This window comes from Lethenteron reissneri, chromosome 4, assembly GCF_015708825.2.
Source record: "Lethenteron reissneri isolate LAM-NWPU_2019-01 chromosome 4, ASM1570882v1, whole genome shotgun sequence".
Taxonomy (NCBI): Eukaryota; Metazoa; Chordata; class Hyperoartia; order Petromyzontiformes; family Petromyzontidae; genus Lethenteron; species Lethenteron reissneri.
In genome coordinates this window covers 1339609-1360317 of record NC_083782.1, presented here as the reverse complement: position 1 = coordinate 1360317, position 20709 = coordinate 1339609, and the positions used below count along the sequence as shown (strand labels likewise).

Genomic DNA, 20709 nt, shown 5'->3' with positions numbered 1-20709 from the left:
ACCACTCATCCTCACCAATCACACCCTCACCAATCACCACTCACCCGCACTGCTCACCCTCACCACTCACGCTCACCCTCACCACTCACCCCTCACTAATCACCACTCATAACCGCCACTCACCCTCACCACTCACCACTCACCCTCAACACTCACCCTCACCACTCACCGTGACCACTCACCCTCACTACTCACCACTCATCCTCACCAATCACACCCTCAACAATCACCACTCACCCTCACAACTCACCCTCACCACTCACTCTCACCACTCACCCCTCACAACAACCACTCACCCTCACCGCTCAGCACTCACCCTCACCAATCACCACTCACGCTGACCACTCACCACTCATCCTCACCAATCACATCCTCACCAATCACCACTCACCCTCACTGCTCACCCTCACCGCTCACCCTCACCACTCACCACTCACGCTCACCCTCACCACTCACCCCTCACTAATCACCACTCACAACCGCCACTCACCCTCACCACTAACCCTCACCACTCACCCTCACCACTCACTAATCACCTCTCACAACCGTCACTCACCCTCACCACTCACTCTTACCACTCACCCTCACCACGCACCCTCACAACAACCACTCACCCTCACAACAACCACTCACCCTCACTACTCACCCTCACCACTCATCCTCACCAATCACACCCTCACCAATCACCACTCACCCTCACTGCTCACCACTCAACCTCACCACTCACGCTCACCCTCACCATTCATCCCTCACTAATCACCACTAACAACCGCCACTCACCCTCCCCACTCACCCTCACCACTCACCCTCACCACTCACCCTCACCAATCACCACTCACCCTCACCACTCACTACTCACCCTCACCACTCTCCCTCACCACTCTCCCTCACCACTCTCCCTCACCACTCTCCCTCACCACTCTCCCTCACCACTCTTCCTCACCACTCTCCCTCACCACTCTCCCTCACCACTCTCCCTCACCAGTCACGCTCACCACTCACCACTCACGCTCACCCCTCACTACTCACCCTAACCACTCACCCTCACCGCTCACCACTCACCCTCACCACTCACCCTGACCACTCACCACTCATCCTCACCAATCACACCCTCACCAATCACCACTCACCCTCACTGCTCACCCTCACTGCTCACCCTCACCACTCACCCTAACCACTCACACTCACCCTCACCACTCACCCCTCACTAATCACCATTCACAACCGCCACTCACCCTCACCACTCACCACTCACCCTCACCACTCACCTTCACTACTCACCACTCATCCTCACCAATCACACCCTCAACAATCACCACTCACCCTCACCACTCATGCTCACCACTAACCCTCACCACTCACCCCTCACTAATCACCATTCACAACCGCCACTCACCCTCACCACTCACCACTCACCCTCACCACTCACCCTCACTGCTCACCACTCAACCTCACCACTCACGCTCACCCTCACCATTCATCCCTCACTAATCACCACTAACAACCGCCACTCACCCTCCCCACTCACCCTCACCACTCACCCTCACCACTCACCCTCACCAATCACCACTCACCCTCACCACTCAACCTCACCCTCACCACTCACCCACACCACCACCACTCTCCCCCTCACCACTCTCCCCCCTCACCACTCTCCCCCTCACCACTCTCCCCCTCACCACTCTCCCCCTCACCACTCTCCCCCTCACCACTCTCCCCCTCACCACTCTCCCCCTCACCACTCTCCCCCTCACCACTCTCTCCCTCACCACTCTCTCCCTCACCACTCTCCCCCTCCCACTCTCCCCCTCACACTCTCCCCCTCACCACTCTCCCCCTCACCACTCTCTCCCTCACCACTCTCTCCCTCACCACTCTCCCCCTCACCACTCTCTCCTCACCACTCTCCCCTCACCACTCTCCCCTCACCACTCTCTCCCTCACCACTCTCCCCCTCACCACTCTCCCCCTCACCACTCTCTCCCTCACCACTCTCCCCCTCACCACTCTCCCCCCTCAACTCACTAACCTCCCCCTACCACTCTCCCCCTCCACCACTTCTCCCTCACCACTCTCCCCCTCACCACTCTCCCCCTCACCACCTCTCCCTCACCCACTCTCCCCTCACACTCTCCACTCACCACTCTCCCCCTCACCACTCTCCCCCTCACCACTCTCCCCCTCACCACTCTCCCCCTCACCACTCTCCCCTCACACTCTCTCCCCTCACACTCTCTCCCTCCACCACTCTCTCCCTCACCACTCTCCCCCTCACCACTCTCCCCCTCACCACTCTCCCCTCACCACTCTCCCCTCACCACTCTCTCCCTCACCACTCTCCCCTCACCACTCTCCCCCTCACCTACTCCCCTCACCATCTCCCCCTCACCACTCTCCCCCTCACCACTCTCCCCCTCACCACTCTCCCCCTCACCACTCTCTCCCCCTCACCACTCTCTCCCTCACCACTCTCCCCCTCACCACTCTCCCCCTCACCACCTCCCCCTCACCACTCTCCCCCACCACTCTCTCCCTCACCACTCTCTCCCTCACCACTCTCCCCCTCACCACTCTCCCCCTCACCACTCTCCCCCCTCACCACTCTCCCCTCTCACCACTCTCCCCCTCACCACTCTCCCCCTCACCACTCTCCCCCTCACCACTCTCCCCCTCACCACTCTCCCCCCACCACTCTCCCCCTCACCACTCTCTCTCACCACTCACTCTCTCCCTCACCACTCTCACCACTCTCACCACTCTCACCACTCTCACCACTCTCTCCCTCACCACTCTCTCCCTCACCACTCTCTCCCTCACCACCACTCTCCCTCACCACTCTCTCCCTCACCACTGTCTCCCTCACCACTCTCCCCCTCACCACTCCCCCCCTCACCACTCTCCCCCTCACCACTCTCCCCTCACCACTCTCCCCCTCACCACTCTCCCCCTCACCACTCTCTCCCCTCACCACTCTCCCCTCACCACTCTCCACTCTCCACTCTCCCCTCACCACTCTCCCCTCACCACTCTCCCCTCACCACTCTCCCCCCTCACCACTCTCCCCCTCACCACTCTCCCCCTCACCACTCTCCCCCTCACCACTCTCCTCCCTCACCACTCTCCCCCTCACCACTCTCCCCCTCACCACTCTCCCCCTCACCACTCTCCCCCTCACCACTCTCCCCCTCACCACTCTCCCCCTCACCACTCTCTCCCCTCACCACTCTCCCCCTCACCACTCTCCCCCTCACCACTCTCCCCTCACCACTCTCCCCCTCACCACTCTCCCCTCACCACTCTCCCCCTCACCACTCTCCCCTCACCACTCTCCCCCTCACCACTCTCTCCCTCACCACTCTCCCCCTCACCACTCTCCCCCTCACCACTCTCCCCTCACCACTCTCTCCCTCACCACTCTCCCTCACCACTCTCCCCCTCACCACTCTCTCCCCTCACCACTCTCCCCCTCACCACTCTCCCCCTCACCACTCTCCCCCTCACCACTCTCCCCCTCACCACTCTCCCCCACCACTCTCCTCCCACTCTCCCTCTCCCCCTCACCACTCTCCCCCCACCACTCTCCCTCCCACTCCCCCCTCACCACTCTCTCCCTCACCACTCTCCCCCTCACCACTCTCCCCCTCACCACTCTCCCCCTCACCACTCTCCCCCTCACCACTCTCCCCCTCACCACTCTCCCCCTCACCACTCTCTCCCTCTCCACTCTCCCCCTCACCACTCTCCCCCTCACCACTCTCCCCCTCACCACTCTCCCCCTCACCACTCTCCCCCTCACCACTCTCTCCCTCACCACTCTCTCCCTCACCACTCTCTCCCTCACCACTCTCCCCCTCACCACTCTCCCCCTCACCACTCTCCCCCTCACACTCTCCCCCTCACCACTCTCCCCCTCACCACTCTCTCCCTCACCACTCTCTCCCTCACCACTCTCCCCCTCACCACTCTCTCTCACCACTCTCCCCCTCACCACTCTCCCCCTCACCACTCTCTCCCTCACCACTCTCCCCCTCAACCACTCTCCCCCTCACCACTCTCTCACCCTCACCACTCTCCCCCTCACCACTCTCTCCCTCACCACTCTCCCCCTCACCACTCTCCCCCTCACCACTCTCCCCCTCACCACTCTCTCCCCTCACCACTCTCCCCCCTCACCACTCTCCCCCCTCACCACTCTCCCCCTCACCACTTCCCTCCTCACCACTCCTCCCCCCTCACCACTCTCCTCCCTCACCACTCTCTCCCTCACCACTCTCCCCTCACCACTCTCCCCTCACCACTCTCCCCCTCACCACTCTCCCCCTCACCACTCTCCCCCTCACCACTCTCCCCCTCACCACTCCTCCCCTCACCACTCTCCCCCCTCACCACTCTCCCCTCACCACTCTCCTCCCTCACCACTCTCTCCCTCACCACTCTCCCCCTCACCACTCTCCCCCTCACCACTCTCCCCCCTACCACTCTCCCCATCACCACTCTCCCCCTCACCACTCTCCCCCTCACCACTCTCCCCCCTCACCACTCTCCCCCTCACCACTCTCCCCCTCACCACTCTCCCCCTCACCACTCTCCCCTCACCCTCTCCCTCACCACTCACTCTCTCCCTCACCACTCTCACCACTCTCACCACTCTCTCCCTCACCACTCTCTCCCTCACCACTCTCTCCCTCACCACCACTCTCCCTCACCACTCTCTCCCTCACCACTGTCTCCCTCACCACTCTCTCCCTCACCACTCTCCCCCTCACCACTCTCCCCCTCACCACTCTCTCCCTCACCACTCTCCCCCTCACCACATGTTAAGGGCGCTCCTAAAGGAATCTACAACCTTCGATGATTCCTTTGTGCGATTCAAAGAATCGATTCCTGGCGCATAGGAGGTTTCCATTTTGAATGACAGAGTTTTATTTTCATTGATATGTTATGTTTTAATGTTTTCAGGAGTTTTTAATAACATTTTTGCCCCGGTCAACGCCGGATATTTCCCGTTCGTAGCAGTTTATATCGACTTTAACCAACTTATAGTAAACGGGAATCGTCCGAATCTAAAGGAATCTACAACCTTCGATTCCTTTGCGCGATTCAGAGAATCGATTCTTGGCGCGTCGGGTTTATAATTTTGATTACACACTTGTATTTTCATTGGTATGTAATGTTTTAAAGTTTTCAGAAGATTTTAAATGTTTTTTCCCCCCGGGCAACGCCGGGTATATCGAGTTTATACCACAAAGTCGTCACTTGACACGGGTGGGGTGTCGAGGCCTAGTACCGTGCAGAGCCTCCGGCCTTGCCTAGATTGCCCATCCAGCTGAGGCTGGGTACTGGGGCCAATACCCCCCCCCCCCGCGCTACAATAATACTGTCTAATCGCTATAATTTTATTATCTACCGACCCTATAATAGTAATTGCACACATTGGGGTGGGGGGGGAGTGAAGAGGACGTGAAACTTTGATGAATTTACCTCAGAATCGCGTGTTAATGCGTGCACATATTTTTAATGGTAATTCAAAATGGCGTCCACCCCGCAGCGAACGCGTTGCTATCCGTTGCCAGGGGCAACCGCCGTGGTCTGCGCCGGCCGGCGAGAGTAAATAAATAAATAAAGCGTTAAATAAATAACTAAAGATAAATCGCACTAAATCGATAATCGGTCCGATTTAAAGTTTAGAGACGAAAAATCGGAAATGCCTAAGTTTACCGCGGGGCCGGGGGCGTGACCACCTGCAAAATTTAATCTCGCCGAACCCCACGGTCCGAGAGCTAAATCCCCCGGTAGGGAGCGTACGCGGACGGACGGACGGACAAAAAATGAATTATATAGGTTAGATTGCGCCCCCCCCCCCCCCCAAATTCACATTGTGTACAATATGGAAGCTAGCCACATGCCAAATTTCAAGTTTGTTGCATGTCAATAAGTGTGCTTAACATTTTGAACAGACACACACATTCACAAATTTCCCTTTTATAGAAAAATATAATATATGCATTGTCTTTTAAGCTGATAATCCTACTCGAGAAATATCCTTCTTCATGGCCTTGTCTCACCAGTGTCAGACAAAGAGCGCCAAAAGGCGGACAGTACAAAGACACTGCAGTATTAGCGCATTTATCGCTCTGGGTAAGCAGCTATATCATGGGACCTTATTTGCCAGTATCAAAGTATGACAAATAAGAATACCCTTTCTTCCAATACAGCAAGTGTTGAGATGTTGAAACACAAAATACCTTTTGCAGGAATCAAGTCTGCATTAGCCACACGTACTCGTGGTGAACATGCACCACAATATTGTTACGTAGGTCTCTGTCGTCAGCAAATTCAACACATGAAGTTGTCACGGGCTCATGCCATGCAGGTTGCACTTGGCATAACCAACAAGGACACCCAGTTAATAACAGGACAAAAACAATATGGTTTACTTAGAAAATGTAGTCCAGGAGGCTGGAGAATTCCGCACACTGATTGATGTAATGTTATTGATTTAAATAACGAAGTCACTAAAATGATGCCTTAAAGGGAACTGAAAGTAGAAAGCAAGCAAAAAAACGCAGCTCTAGTTATCAAAACACGATAATGCACATGTTGAATTAAAGTAATGGTGTAAAGTATTGCGATATAATAGCAGACAAATGTACTGTATACAACTTCAGTGTATGTTAAAACCCAAAATATGCTTAGGTTTTAAATGTGTGTGTTAAATAGAGTCCTGCATGCAAGGGTTTAACAATGCGCGATTTATTATCATTTGAGCTCACTCAATGGTGAGGTGAAGGGAAATTCTCACAGCCAAAATTAGTTTCTTAATTGCTTAATTTGGTTATAAGAATCGGTGAGATCATTATGTGGTCTTTACCCAAACATGAATCACGAATCGTGCTGTTGGATGTGAACATGGACGTTGCTATTTAAAAAAAAATGTTGATCGGTGTCCCTCAATACATAAATCCCTTAACAGGCCTCGGTTGTGTTTGGTGTCTGTCCCACATACCCCGCGCGCAGGTGTTCTGTGCCCCGTGCTGCTCGCAGAAGAGCCGGCTGAGGTACATGGAGAACAAGGAGGCTCGCGTGTGCATTCGCTGCCACACTCACATCGACAAAGGTGAGGGAATGACGGACGCATGCCAGATGCACCGCACGCACGCGTACACCAATGCGATTGCGGCGCAATTTACGTGAACGCAGGGGCGAAACGCAATCGCCATCTCCAGGCGCTTCGCAGGAAACAAACTATTCATAGTTGGGTAAAAACACCAGGCTGATGGAGACGACAAATAAAAATAAAAAAATCTAAAAAATAAAATAAATTTTAGCAACGTGCGCATGCAAACAGACGTGCCTCAAGTATTTGGCTCGCACAAGGTCTCAACTGCGCTTAGCGGTTCACGTAGAAGAGAATCCCAGCCATCGGGAGCACAAGCCGAGAAGGAGCGACCTCCCGTCAAACGAAGGCTTTGTGACAAGGATCCGGAGGTGCTGAGCCGGAGAGTAAAGTGAGACGAGAGAGGAGAGGCAGGTAGGGGCAAGACCGTGAAGAATGTTTACAAAAGTCACTGCAATTAAAAACACTAGCCGTACAGGATTTGCTCGCTCTCCGAGAGAGAACAACGCGGGGGGCATGGGGAATTCCAGGCAGTGCGGGAAGGCAGCCAGTCGGTGAGCTGGTGGCAGCAATTGCCCAAGCTCTGTGGTCCCCTTTATATAATGTGAAATGAGTGTTTACCTATGGAAGCACCCAGAGAAAACCCACGTGTACTCGGGGACAACACTCTTTACCATTTAAACGGAACAAGCAAGAGTCCGCGTATTGCCTTCTTCTGGCGAGCCGGGTTACGGCACCTCCTCGACGCCCACGGGAAGGGAATTTGACAACATCTGTGCGATCCACCAACCCTCGCCTCCACAGTGCCAGATTCTCGGTGTGTGCGCAGCCACCACCACTCGGCATGGGCACCGCACAGTGGCACGTTGGGAAGTGAAATCTGGCCTAGCTGGAGAACCGCAGGCCTAGCTGGAAGGCAGGCAGGCGGTGAACCGGCGCCAACAATTGCTCAAGCTCTGCAGCCCTCTGTGTATTAAGATATTTTCAGCCAACGAATGAGTGTTTATACACGTGGGAGGAAACCGGAGCACCTGGGCAAAGCCCCCGGTTGCAAGGGAGCAACACTGTATCCAGTGCACAAGGGGCTGATGATATGAGTCTGCATTCTTCTGAACCACCTTCTGGCAAGCCAGGGTATGGCTCCTCCTCTACGCCCACAGGAAGAGAGTTTCACAACATTTGTGCATTCCACCAACCGCTTACTGCCACAGTGCCACGTTACTGGCATGCCACCCCTGCCGTGCACGTATATTAACTTTCTGAGTGCCTCTGCATGTGTGTGAGCCATTTACACAATTGTGCGCATGTACACATAAAACGTCTTGTAGCAGTGTTGAAATGTTTGGGTGGTGTGCGAGGACCGCCCTGGTCTGGCTGTATCAGGTGAGAAATATTGATCTCGCACCTCCGATTAGCACGGTTGGCTACGTGCGGGTGCCACAGAAGTTCAACGTGCATGTCGCAGGAAGAGAATGTCAGGAATGTTTTCTCAGTCGAGGTGGCTCGGGGGGGGGGGGCTCGTTGGTCTTTGCGGTGGCACGGAGCCAGCACTGCTGAAGTGCTGCAGTGCAACCGCACGCCAACCTCCCACTTGAGATAACATCGTGCCCTCAAACCCAGCGTGCTTGACGGTCACCGCTCGCTCGGTCACTGGGGATTGCACAAAGAATGAATGCCGAAAACTAAAAACAGTCCCTTGTTGTCCTTTTTGTTGTTGTAATAGACATCTGGATAAGCGCAAGGGTAAAAAAATAATTCCGAGGGTTTGTAGGTGTTCAAAATGTGGAGGAAGTAAAAACGTCAGAATAGCATCCAGGTGCTGTGTTAGAGCACTCCGAAAGTTCCAGTCGGGTGGTCATCGCAGCCCCTTAACCCTTGGGAAATGAGAACAACGGGCACTGCTTTGTGGGATGTTAACAGTGGTCGTACATTTGGAGAGACTGGATTGTGAAGTTCTACCACGGGCTGGAGGCCACCAGGGGACACGCGAACGCCACCTGCGCTCGTACCCCCGCAGCGCAAAGCAGTGGGCTCGAGTCCTTTTCTCAAAGATCGACCCTTGAAGGATTGATAATGTCCGTGTCGTTCCACTGTCGCGGTTCTGGAATGGACAAAGAGGCTGCCTTGTCTGCCCAGATGCATGCGCATGGTTGTGTAAAAAAAAAATCGCAAACGAATCACCTTCAAGCTTGTTTCCTTGTCCTCCATTACCTGACTGTGCCGGTTAGCATGAGATGATGTAGTCTGGCCCCGTTGGTGGAATTCATTTGAAGAGAACAGCCCGTACCAGCAAAGGAGCAGTGCTCCTTAAGTGTGCGTGTGTGTGCGTGCACTGTGGCAGGCACACACGTGCAGATGTACGCGCACCCGCGCCTAGACTTGCGAGCTCATTGCACCAAAACGCGACGCTCGCCAATGAGTATACGCGAGAGCGGCCTGATTATCATCATCAGTGCTATGCCCTCGTCTTATTAAAAAAAAATCTAATTCCAAGGACGTTTTCACAGCAGCGAGATCTTGCTTCATTCTGAAATATATGTTGTGCTTTTTATGCACTTTGCTGTGCAGCTTTGAGCCAAGATAAGGAAATTTTTAAGTGCACTTTGCACCGTTCATTTGGTAGCCCTACAGCAGTCCACATTGACCAACATGAGAAATTCTAGTGGCATTTTGTTTTTTTAATTGAATTTAAAGGCTGTAAATTATATTTGATGCTAGATTATTACATTGCCTTGATATGTCATGGCATTGAATGATCAACATCAAGCACTGGTTGCATGAATCAACTGCTCAATTCCCATTAAAGATGTTTGTTGAATACATTCGGTGTGATTGCCAAACCTCTGAGGCGTGTGCTGTAGAGTGGACTTTGAAAGACTTTGTGACTTAATTGCCAAGGTCGAGGCCAATGTGTGCTTAATGTCATAAAACAAAGATTTAAGTTGCATTCCAAGCGGCACCTTCCTAGAAAATAATTTTGGGACGAGGTAAGACTTTCCTGCATAGCGTACACGTATTGCCAATCGACAGCATTGAGCTGTCGAGACGAGGCAAATCCTGTTTTTGACAAGTTTTCTGTCAGCACAGCTTAAAGCACGATGCAGCACAAAGAGCTAAATGGTTGTTACTTTACTCGGTTATCAACACGATATTGATCCATGGCAGTTAAATAAAGAAAGCCGCACGTACTCCTCTCAAATCCGGTGTCCAGGCAATGAGGGCTGTCGGGGAGGCGGCGTGGCCCAGCGCTAGCACCGTCCGCCCTCCCTCCCGCCCGCCTGCCCGCTTGTTCACTTGAATTCTTCCATCAAACGTTGATGTGGTTTGCGCGACCGCCTCCGTGTCTCCTCTTCGTCTGTAGCAGCCGAGGCGGTGGACAGAATGGTTGCCCTGGCGCCATCTCCGCCGCCGGCGCCGCCGTCACCGACATCGATGTCGGCGCCGCCCAGCGGGAGCCCCAACCCCAACAACCCGGCCGAGTACTGCTCCACGCTGCCGCCCCTGCAGCAGGCCCGCGCCGCCGGCACCCTGGCCTCGCCGCCACCCACCGTCATGGTGCCCGTGTCGGCGCTCAAGCACCCGGGACAGGACGGTGGGCGCACGCACCATGCACGCCGCACTCGCCGCACCGTTTCACCTTGCAGTGGTGAATGAGCGTCGTGTACGGTCGTGGTGGTGGTTGGGAGTGGTAATCGCCTGATTAGCAAGCACACCACCACTGCTGCCCGGTTCGGTCTTCCAAGGCAAAATGGTTATTGTTTCACCGGATTCGTGAATGTGTGTCGTGTGGTAATCGTGGGTAGTGTGGTGGTGGCGGTTGGGAGTGGTAATCACCTGATTAGTGAGCACACCACGACCACCACCACTGCCTAGCTTCAGTCTTCCATGGAAACAACGGTCATTGCTTCATCGGATTCCCACTAACTACGGGAGATGTGGACGCCTGAAAATGAGACACCTTCCTGTATGTGACTGTTTACAAATTCTAAACCATGGAGCATATAACCTCACTCTGCCCCAGCTATACGTGTGAAGGCAGTGGTTGGATAGGTGAGTGATGGGGTGAGTGGGTGGTTGCATCTGCAATTCACCAACTCTCAGATAAAGCAATTGATTAGCTCAATCAATGACATCCGAATCTCTTAATAGTTACTTGTCATAGGCATTACAAAATAAGATGGTGGTGATTGATAGCGTTTAGTGGTGGAAGTAGTGCGTGTTCGATTGTTAATACTGTCTGGTGTGGTTGTGGTTGATAATGCTGAGTTTGTTTCATGTTTGTTTTTGGGTTCAGTCACTTAATGATCTGGCCAAATTTCCTACTAAAGGCCCTCCACCACCCGACATTGCCAAATGCATTGTCGCATGTACAAACGTTTAACACGCCAATTATTATCGTTCACGGAGCACGCGTAGCCATCTCAGTAGTTGAACGCGTGTGGCTGTGCTCGACGCAGGGTCCCAGCGGGAGCCGAGACGCGTGTGGTTTGCTGATGGAATCCTGCCCAACGGAGAGGTGGCAGACGCCGCGATCCTGTCGGGCACACCGGGGACGCCCGTGCCGGGGTCCTCACCGCCACCCACCCCTCCACCTGCTGCTGCTGCAGCAGCCCAGGACCTTGGATTGCCCGTATCGCTCAGTGAGGTGCCTGCAATTAATTCCTTTTATCGTAAACTTGTAATGACGCTTAGTTGCCGCTTAGTTTAAGTTTACGTAATGCTGTTGTTGATTCTTTCCGACTCTGCTCATGTTCACTTTGTGTATTGAATTGCAATTCATGTTAAATTAACCTTGAACTTAACAGTTACATGCTAATCTCTCACATTAACATAGCAACTTCCGTGCCCTCTAATTTCTCACATTAACATCATGCTAATCCCTCAGATGAACATAGCCACTTCCGTGCCCTCGTTTAGGAGGCCGCTCTTCTATATTACAGTTACATGCTAATTTCTCACATTAACATCACTCGCCCCGGCCACTTCTCTATAACCCTTGGGCTACACCCATTTCAAACCTTTTAAAACAGTCTGCCTCAGCAGCAGACCATGCTTTCCTACCTGATGACGGATGCTTGTGTTGCGCCCGAAACGTGATTTATTTTATTTTATACCTACGTGACTTTACCGAAAGAACCAAAGAGTATGGTCTGCCTTGTTCACCCCGTATTTTTAGGCCAAATAAACCTTTAAACAGGAAAATGCCAAATTATGCGCAAAACCAAATTCACTCGTCACAATTAATTTGAGTAACCGACTCAACCGTTAGCCAAGCGCTGCTTCAGAATAACCAACATTTGCAATTTATGCCTTTTTATATTCAACCTACAGTAGAACATCTGTTTATTTCCTGATTGTTAAAAATGCAAGAGTCTCGGTGTGTTAATAAGTTATGAAAATACAATGAATGTACATACCTTCACACACCGTGCTGTGTGGTTTCCAGTAGGAAGCAGGAGGGAGACAAAATCTGGCTTATTGAGTAATTTTCTAATTTCCAGAACTGAGCTGTTCTTCATTAACAACAAAAAGCTCAACATCTTCGGTAGTGATGGCCTTGAGAAAAAAAACATTACAATAGGTGACATTTTGAGTAATGGCCCTTCATAGCATGTAAATTATTTATTTGACGATATTTTTAAAATAGTTGTGCTTGTGTACCACTTTCAGCGCACTGTGCGCTGTTATGCAAGAATCCCCCACTATGCATATAGGATGTGTTCTTGGGAAATGCTACTTAACTCTAAATTACTTAAAGCTAACTCTAATTTCCCACATACATCATGTTAAAATCGGGGGTTGCGTTCCAAGCCGACATTTCTGGAAGAAAAAAAATGCGTGACGAAATGCCATGAAGTGTACAAAAATACGTATTATTATAAGGTAACATACATTTCAACTAATAATAAATAGGTAAAATTAGATATACATATCACGAGAGATGTTTGAAGAGCTTGCCGATTGAGGTCTCTTGGGGTGAGCAGTGATGGGGTTATGCAGATGAAGGGCATGATCACCTGCCTCTTCATCTGACGATGAAGTTGCAGCCATGGGATTGCTCACCAGATAAAGCTGGCGGTCTTCTTCCGGGCTCTCCTCTGGATTTTTCGGCTTGGTTGCAGAACATTAAACAAAAAATCATTCCAAAGACAGCTGGACAGCATTTCCCTTCTTCTGCGGGTACAGCTCCACGTACTTTATCTGCATTGTCGAGTCAGCTTCCCTCCGCCACGTGGAGGAAGATCCCTCCACGTGGCGGAGGGGTTTTTGGTGGTACATGCCGCAGTGGAGAGAGGGGCGCCACGGTGGCGGGATGTTAACTCCCTCGTCTAGTATGCAGGAGGTCGTGGGTTTGATTCTGACCCTGATGCCTGTATAATTGGGGTTTGCATGTTCTCTCTGTGGTCGTGTATTTTTCTGCAAAGGGGAAAAATAAGCTGCATGCCGCTGTGATGTGTTGCGCTGCCCTTGATGAGCTCTCCAAAACGGTTATCATTTCCACTTATTGGACAGCAATAACAGGGTCTGACGTTTTCCGTTGGATGTGGTAAAACGGTGGTGAGCAGTTAACTACCTCACCTGGTATACAGGAGGTCGGGGGTACGATCCCGAACTTGATGCCTACTGTATATTTGGAGTTTGCACGTGGATTTTTCTCCAGGTCCTCAGATTTTTACCTCCACATTTATAAACGTGCGTTTAGAATATTTGGCTGCTATAAATTTCCACACGACAATCCACTTCGTTGAGCTATATTTGTGGCCAGGTTGCTTCTGAAAAATAACTATATAGTTCAGTGGGCCTTATCTGGTAAATAAAACAGTTTAGTTTATAGTTAAGTTTTGTGTGCTGTATGGTATTACATTGCAAAATAGTCCGTTTTCACTGCATATGTTCCTAGTAAAATAATTGTATAATGAAATATGTTCCCGAAGTAATCGGCACCGTATAGGTAAAGCGACGCCATAATACAGCAATGTGCATAGCCAGGGAATCCTGTACTCTTTCATTTATAGTATGCTCCTGACTAAGACGGCACGGCACCATCCTTAGATTCAAGAAATTCGTCTTTTGTTTAAACAAATCTGCCCAGGTGCCTCACTGGTAGATTGAGCGGCTCGCAGTCGGATGCTTGAAAGTTAAAATCTTGGTTGGGTGTCAATAAAATCAGGACCACTTTATAGGGAAGTCAAAGTGGTTGTCCAATGGATCGACTTTTATGAGTGTCATAGGAAAATGTAATTTCGACCACTGGCTCAGGGCTGTAAACAGGAAACTAAACTGTGAACTAAACAATTTTTTTTATTTTAACAGTGAAGGTCCGCTGAGCTACATAGCTCATTTTCATAAGCGACCTGGCCAAAAATGATAGCTCAACGAAGTGGCTTATAATGTGTACATTTATAGCAGCCAGATAATTTAAATGCATGGTTCTAAATGTGAAGGGATAAAACCGGAGGCCCCGGAGAAAAATCCACACAACCACAGGGTCAGACATGCAAACTCCCAATTATCCAGGTGTAATGTAGCTCTCGGAGACACCGTCTTGTCTTGAGTATATCTATTATGAATGAAGTCAACTGACAACTCAACAAGTAACCGGGGAACCATACTGTCCCGCTATCGCTCCGCACTGTCTTTACATCGGCGTCAGGGTCGGGGTCGGACTCACGACCTCCTGCATACCAGACAAGGTAGTTAACATTTCGCCACCATTGCACCCATGCCTCAATGCTCATTGAGCAGCAGCAGCAGGATGTCACCGTGAGTTGTGTTTTTGACACGCATGCACGCGTCCTCACTCATCGTCACCACGTGTGGGTGTTTCTCCCAGCCGGAGCCGCTCCCGCCAACGGTGGCCCCTGCGGTCCCCGTGACCGCCGTGGTCCCCATGGTCCCCGCGGCCCTTGCGGCCTCGTTGGGCCCTCCGGCAGCTCCCGGAGGAGGTCACCGTGTCCTCCCGGCGCCCACGGGCAGCCCTGTGGGAAAGGGTCTGAACCTCATCCCGGACGACGACGAGGGACTGCCCCCCATCCTCATCTCATCCGGCGTCAAAGGAGGTGCGTCGTCTCCCTGGCCCAGCCCTTGACACTGAGAGCTGCTGAGCGTGATGGCAGTGGTGGTAGTTCTGGCAGCGGTGGTCGTGGTGGTAACGGTGGCAGTGGTGGCTGTAATAGATGCTGCACATGTAAGTCTTCTTCTTTTGTATAGCAATAACTGGAGAGCAACAACTACAATTTCACATGCAGGTGGTGAAGCCAGACAACCGCGTCAGGAGCAGCGGACTGTATCGCTGTGTAATCTCCGTTGTATTTGTGTAGCGGGTATTGCGTCGTTATACGTTGTATGGGCTGTAGTAGTGGAAGTGGTGGTAGTTGTAATAATTGTGGCAGTTGTGTCTGTAATGGATGCTGCACATGTAATGGTGCATCGATTCATTGATTTAAAATAGAAAAAATGTATTATGGTAAATACATAAAAATTGTACATGTGGAAATCAAATTTTTTCGATGTACGTACATTGTATGTAATGGGTTCAAGTGACCTCTGCGGCCAATAGATCTGCTCGATTCACCTCATTGTTCAAAAAGGAATTTATTCTTGAATAAAATCACGAAAGTCCAATCGCAATGCAAGAAGGGCCAATTGTTAGATGTCTAGAATAGTCTCACGCTGTGTTTCGTTGACCTGTTAGCAGCAGTTGGTGAGCGAGCCGTAGCCGTGTCTGTGTGTTTGACGTGCGTGCCGTGCGGGTCCCGTAGACTACTCGGTGGAGGAGAGGCCATCGCCGGGCCTCCTCGTCGCCGTGCTGGAAGAGGCGGAGACCCGAGGAGGAGGAGGGGCGGACGCCACTCCCGTCGTGTTTGTGCTCAACGCTAATCTGCTGGTCTCCCTGAGGATCATCAACTGTGAGTGACGTCACAGCCACCCAACCCCTGCCACCCACTCATCGCAGCTGACACTCCTTGTGGCCGCTTGCGGTTGCGGCCCGCACTACTCCACCCACAACAACTGGTCTGTCGGTCCTTCTGTACTACTCCAACCGTAGATTTCATATCACCTGCGTCTGTCCTGTGACGTCTCTCGCTTCATATTCAAGACTTCTACCCCTTGATTGATTCATAATTGATTTCTGGGTTAGGTCACGCATTGACCTGGCCAAATGTGTGTCCTTAAGACCTTCCACCATCCGACATAGTGACACATTCAATTGTCGTGTTTGGCTTGCTCATCAGGTGAGATGAAGAACAATTCTCACAAGACGATCTGGCTTTTCACTTGAAATGGCGACAAGTATCTTCAGGACATGATCATGAAGATACTTAGCTCTTGATTGAATTTACAATGTCAATCTCTTTGTTGGAGTAGAGACATCTACTCTGGTGTAAAGAGATGGGTGTTTGAGGCAGGAATAGTTTCAGTCATAATCGAGACAAATGCGGCCGGGTGTGGTGTTGGCCACCCACCCCCTCGTGCGCCGTGCCAGCCCTCAGAGGTGCTACTCACTCACAGTACTTGCCCCAGCAGTCTGTTAAGGTTACACGGGGGATCTTTGTCTTTGTGTGCGCTTGCAGATGTGAACCGGCGGTGCTGGGTGTTTGCGACGCGGGGCATGCACGCGGTGGGGCAGGCCGAGGTGGTGGTGCTGCTGCAGTGTCTGCCCGACGAGAAGACCGTCCCCAAGGATGTCTTCCACTCGCTGCTGCATGTCTACACGGACGCCTACAAGGGTGTGTGCGTGCGTACGCGCGTGTGCGCAAAACCCACTCTTGTGTGGCCGTTCAAATAACTCCTAACGATCACGCAAATTCACCACCAATTTTCAAGACACTTTTCCAGCGAGTGTTGTGCATTGCAATATTCGGATAATGTATTTTTGTCAAATACATTATTTTATTCAGCATTAAAACGCACAGCCACTCGCCAAGTGCGCAAGCGGAGCTTAAGATGCAAACAGACACAGAGGCACGTATTTACACAACCTGTGTCGTCGGTGCGAGATGGCGCGAGTACACGAGTGGGGGGTGTTCGTGTGGTACGGGGAGCTGGTCATTGTAGATGGTTCAAAGAATATGGAACGAGTTGATAAGTGTCACAATACTTTTTTAACAATGTTTTGTTAATTGGGAGTAAACCAGAGGAAGCCCATGCATATGAGGGGATGACACTCAAAATGTCGATGCAGAAGAGGTCACTAACCCGCTTGCTCTATTACCATCTTGCAGTAGTTAGCACACTGGTCCTGGTCCTCCCCTAGGTCGACTCGGCCTCAATTGAATATTTGGTGTGATGCGTAAGCATCACCACTAAGGGAGACAAAGTCGACATGGTTACTCCACCCCCTCATGTGCTGTGCCGGCCTTCATAGGTGTTCGCTAACCGCACTTGCCCCAACAGTCTGTTAATGCGACACGGGGGATGCTTGACCTTGTATGCACGTGCATTTCCGTGCGCGTCACCAAGCAGGCAAGCCGGTGGGACACCTGGGCCACTCGTTCCTGGGCCGTGGCTTCCTGGGCAGCCGCGAGCATGGAGGCTTCCTGTTCGTGTCGCCGGCCATGCAGGCGCTGCCCGCGTGCGAGCTGCCCCCGCAGCCGCTGCTCTTCGCGCTGCTCATCCAGAAGTGGGAGGCTCCCTGGGCCAAGGTCTTCCCCATCCGTCTGATGCTACGGCTTGGGGCAGAGTTCAGATGTGAGGGAGGGAGTTGGGGGGGCACGCTCACGCTCGCGCTATCACACATGCGCACACGTGAACACTCTCGAACGCACCCACACATGCGCTTCCACTAACGCACTCGCATGTACACCCGCACATACTCAAACGTGCACACACACACATTCTTGCACATATTTAGGCTGACGCTCTCACTCATCCAACAATAACTGCCATTCGCCACTAAGTGGCGGTAACATCACAATTACGCATGTACCAGGCACGGTGCACCTTGACGCCGCACATGCTCGCACATGCCCACACACACCTGTTCAAACATGCACACACACCTGTTCAAACATGCACACACACACACACTCCCATACATTTTCTTACCCACACACAAATGCCTACATACTCAAACACAGCCGCCATTCACCACTAAGTAGTGGTTACGTCACCACGGTACTTGTGCCAGGCCAGGTCCACACACACATTTGCACAAGGGCAAGATCATGGATGCACGCACACACGGCCAGGGTTGGTGTTGAGGGTGGGGTTCTGTAGTTGTTGAGTTTAACAAAGTAGTCACGGTGTCTCCCTGTTGAGCAGCCCTCCTCCATCTTAGCATCCCTGAGCACTGCTGCAATTCCTCATTCCCATGGCAGGGGACAACCACTGTGGACCTCCTGCAAATGGTACCAATGTATTATCTATTGAGGGATGATGTGGAGTTGAATATACTGCAGCTGTAACGGGAGAAGCAGTATATAAACAATGTGCGCTCTCCTCCATTCCACACTCCCCTCTGTCGCCCACGCCACCGCAGTCTACCCCTGCCCCTTGTTCAGCGTGCGGTTCCGGAAGCCGCTGTTCGGAGAGACCGGGCACACCATCATGAACCTACTGGCGGTGAGTCGCCCGGTCCCTGCGCACACGTGAGCGCGTCTTATTATGACACATGCTCGCTCACATGACTTGCCCCAATCTGTCTATTCAAGGCTATATGTGGGATCATTGTATTTGTCACTATGATGAACATTATATTCCAGCGACTTCAGAATCAGAATCTTGGTTTATACTGGAAAAATCCGATGAGCTATGGGAGCTCTTTTTCACAGATGTCAAAAAGTTAGAACAAACAATTTAAAACAGATCAGAGTGCAAAGTTAAAGTTACGCAAGTAACTCAATGAAAAATAAATAAAGTGTCTATGTAGAAATGCAATGGTCATGTGCAACATCAGCAGCAAGTGTACTATCCTGGCCCTCTCCGTAGTCAACTCGGTAGCACTGAGTACCCGCTGTGGTGTGTGGACATCTGCAATGGGGAAGCATGAGGTGCAACCTGTGGAGCTTATGCCGCTGTGATGTGCTGTGCTGCCCTTGATGGGCTCTCCCAAACAGTGATCATCTCCACTTATTATAAAGCAAAACTAGGGTCTGACGTTTTCTGTTGGATGTGGTAAAGTGGTGGCGAGCAGTTTACTGCTTACCTGGTAGAATAAAAAAAATTAGAAAACAAATATTTAAGTATCGCAATGCGATACTGGCATCCAGAGTTCTGTTCATAATAATAATGAAACATTTGAAGCGTTTACTCTTAGGCGCGCTGTGGCGCCGCTGGCTGCAACGCCGCTGGCGCCGTGAAGCGAAATGCAGACGTACGTTTCTGCCCGCGGAGCCTTGCCTTGTGGTTTTCGTGTGGTAGGACTTCAGAAACTATCAGTACAGCCTGCCCACCGTGCCGGGCCTCGTCGTGAGCATGGAGATGGGCCACACCTGGATCGACATCCCCAGCAACCGCTACAACCAGGTGGGGGAGCTCACATCATCGCGGCCCAATGCGAGGGCGCGAGATGCAGGTTGGGGGGGAAGGGGGATCTCTGCAGACCATGGGAACGGGGGACTTGTGACGACGGGGGGACTCTTAGTTCGTGACACGACAATGAGAGCCTGAGACGATTTGCCTCTGAAGCTGGTAATCCTGAGCTTAAGAGTCAAACATTTGTTGAAGAATCGATGCAACGTTGGCACTTGTGTTGGTGATGCATCACCTGAGATCCCTTTCAAAGCGAGAACCTTTTTGAGAGTGGGAAGTCAGTCGGTTTGTTTTGGGAAAAGATCCCACAGAGCTAAGATGTGGTAGCAAGATCGTTACATGGGAATGGAGGGTGTACAGGGATTGGTTAGAACAAATGCAGGGATATTTCATATAATATGGCTAATAAACGATAACATATGGCACTTTAAATGCCATTTAAACACATGGCAGAAGTAAATTATGTTGGGAGGGCCCATACCTAGCTCAAGGAAACATTACACTCTCTACGCTTCTGGAAGTAGCATTGTTTTATTATTCTTTTTCTATTGATGTGACTTTACAGAAAGAACCAAAGAAATAAGCATTTTAGGATTTCGGATTACATTTGAAAATCCTTGTTACCATCTTTCCACGCCCGCCCTCTGGCCCCGGTCCCCACGTCGAACCCGTCCACCGCCGCCGTGCGCCGCAGATGGTGAAAGTGCTGAACGGCGCCAACGAGCACGTGCTGGCGTTCGGTGCCGTCTTCAACTCCGCCGCCGACTCGCACTTGGTGTGCGTCCAGAACGACGACGGCAACTACCAGACGCAGGCCATCAACATCCACGCGACGCCGCGAAAAGGTGCTTGGCGGCGCCTCCGACTCGTCGCACTGTCCACTCCGAGCATCCCCCCCCCCCCCATGCTCAGTAGGGGTATGGGGGGGGGGGCAAGGAGGGAGTATAACGCCACGGTGGCGAGGAGATGTAAACTACCTCGCCTGGTATACAGGAGGTTGCGAGTTTTATCCCGACCCCGACGCCTATTGTATCTCTCTCCCCAGTGCTCGTTTCTCTGTCTGCCTGTGTGTGTAAATCGTCTATTTAAGATGGCCGTCTGTTGGCTTTGCGTTGTGC

The 20709-nt window shown here is 51.8% G+C and overlaps 1 protein-coding gene across 3 annotated transcripts in view; it reads left to right on the top strand.

Moving 5' to 3' along the window:
* LOC133348879 (zinc finger FYVE domain-containing protein 9-like) overlaps positions 1-20709 on the top strand; it is a 51843-nt gene that overhangs the window by 19602 nt on the left and 11532 nt on the right. For 2 of the 3 annotated variants that reach the window (XM_061561961.1, XM_061561970.1), the window contains exons 5-14: positions 7018-7117; positions 10479-10709; positions 11575-11762; positions 14952-15177; positions 15880-16026; positions 16693-16848; positions 17585-17809; positions 18600-18682; positions 19481-19585; positions 20286-20436. In XM_061561961.1, coding sequence (XP_061417945.1) covers positions 7018-7117; positions 10479-10709; positions 11575-11762; positions 14952-15177; positions 15880-16026; positions 16693-16848; positions 17585-17809; positions 18600-18682; positions 19481-19585; positions 20286-20436 — 1612 coding nt within the window. The remainder of the gene's footprint in view (positions 1-7017; positions 7118-10478; positions 10710-11574; positions 11763-14951; positions 15178-15879; positions 16027-16692; positions 16849-17584; positions 17810-18599; positions 18683-19480; positions 19586-20285; positions 20437-20709) is intronic. The other variant, XM_061561979.1, reaches the window with a different exon arrangement.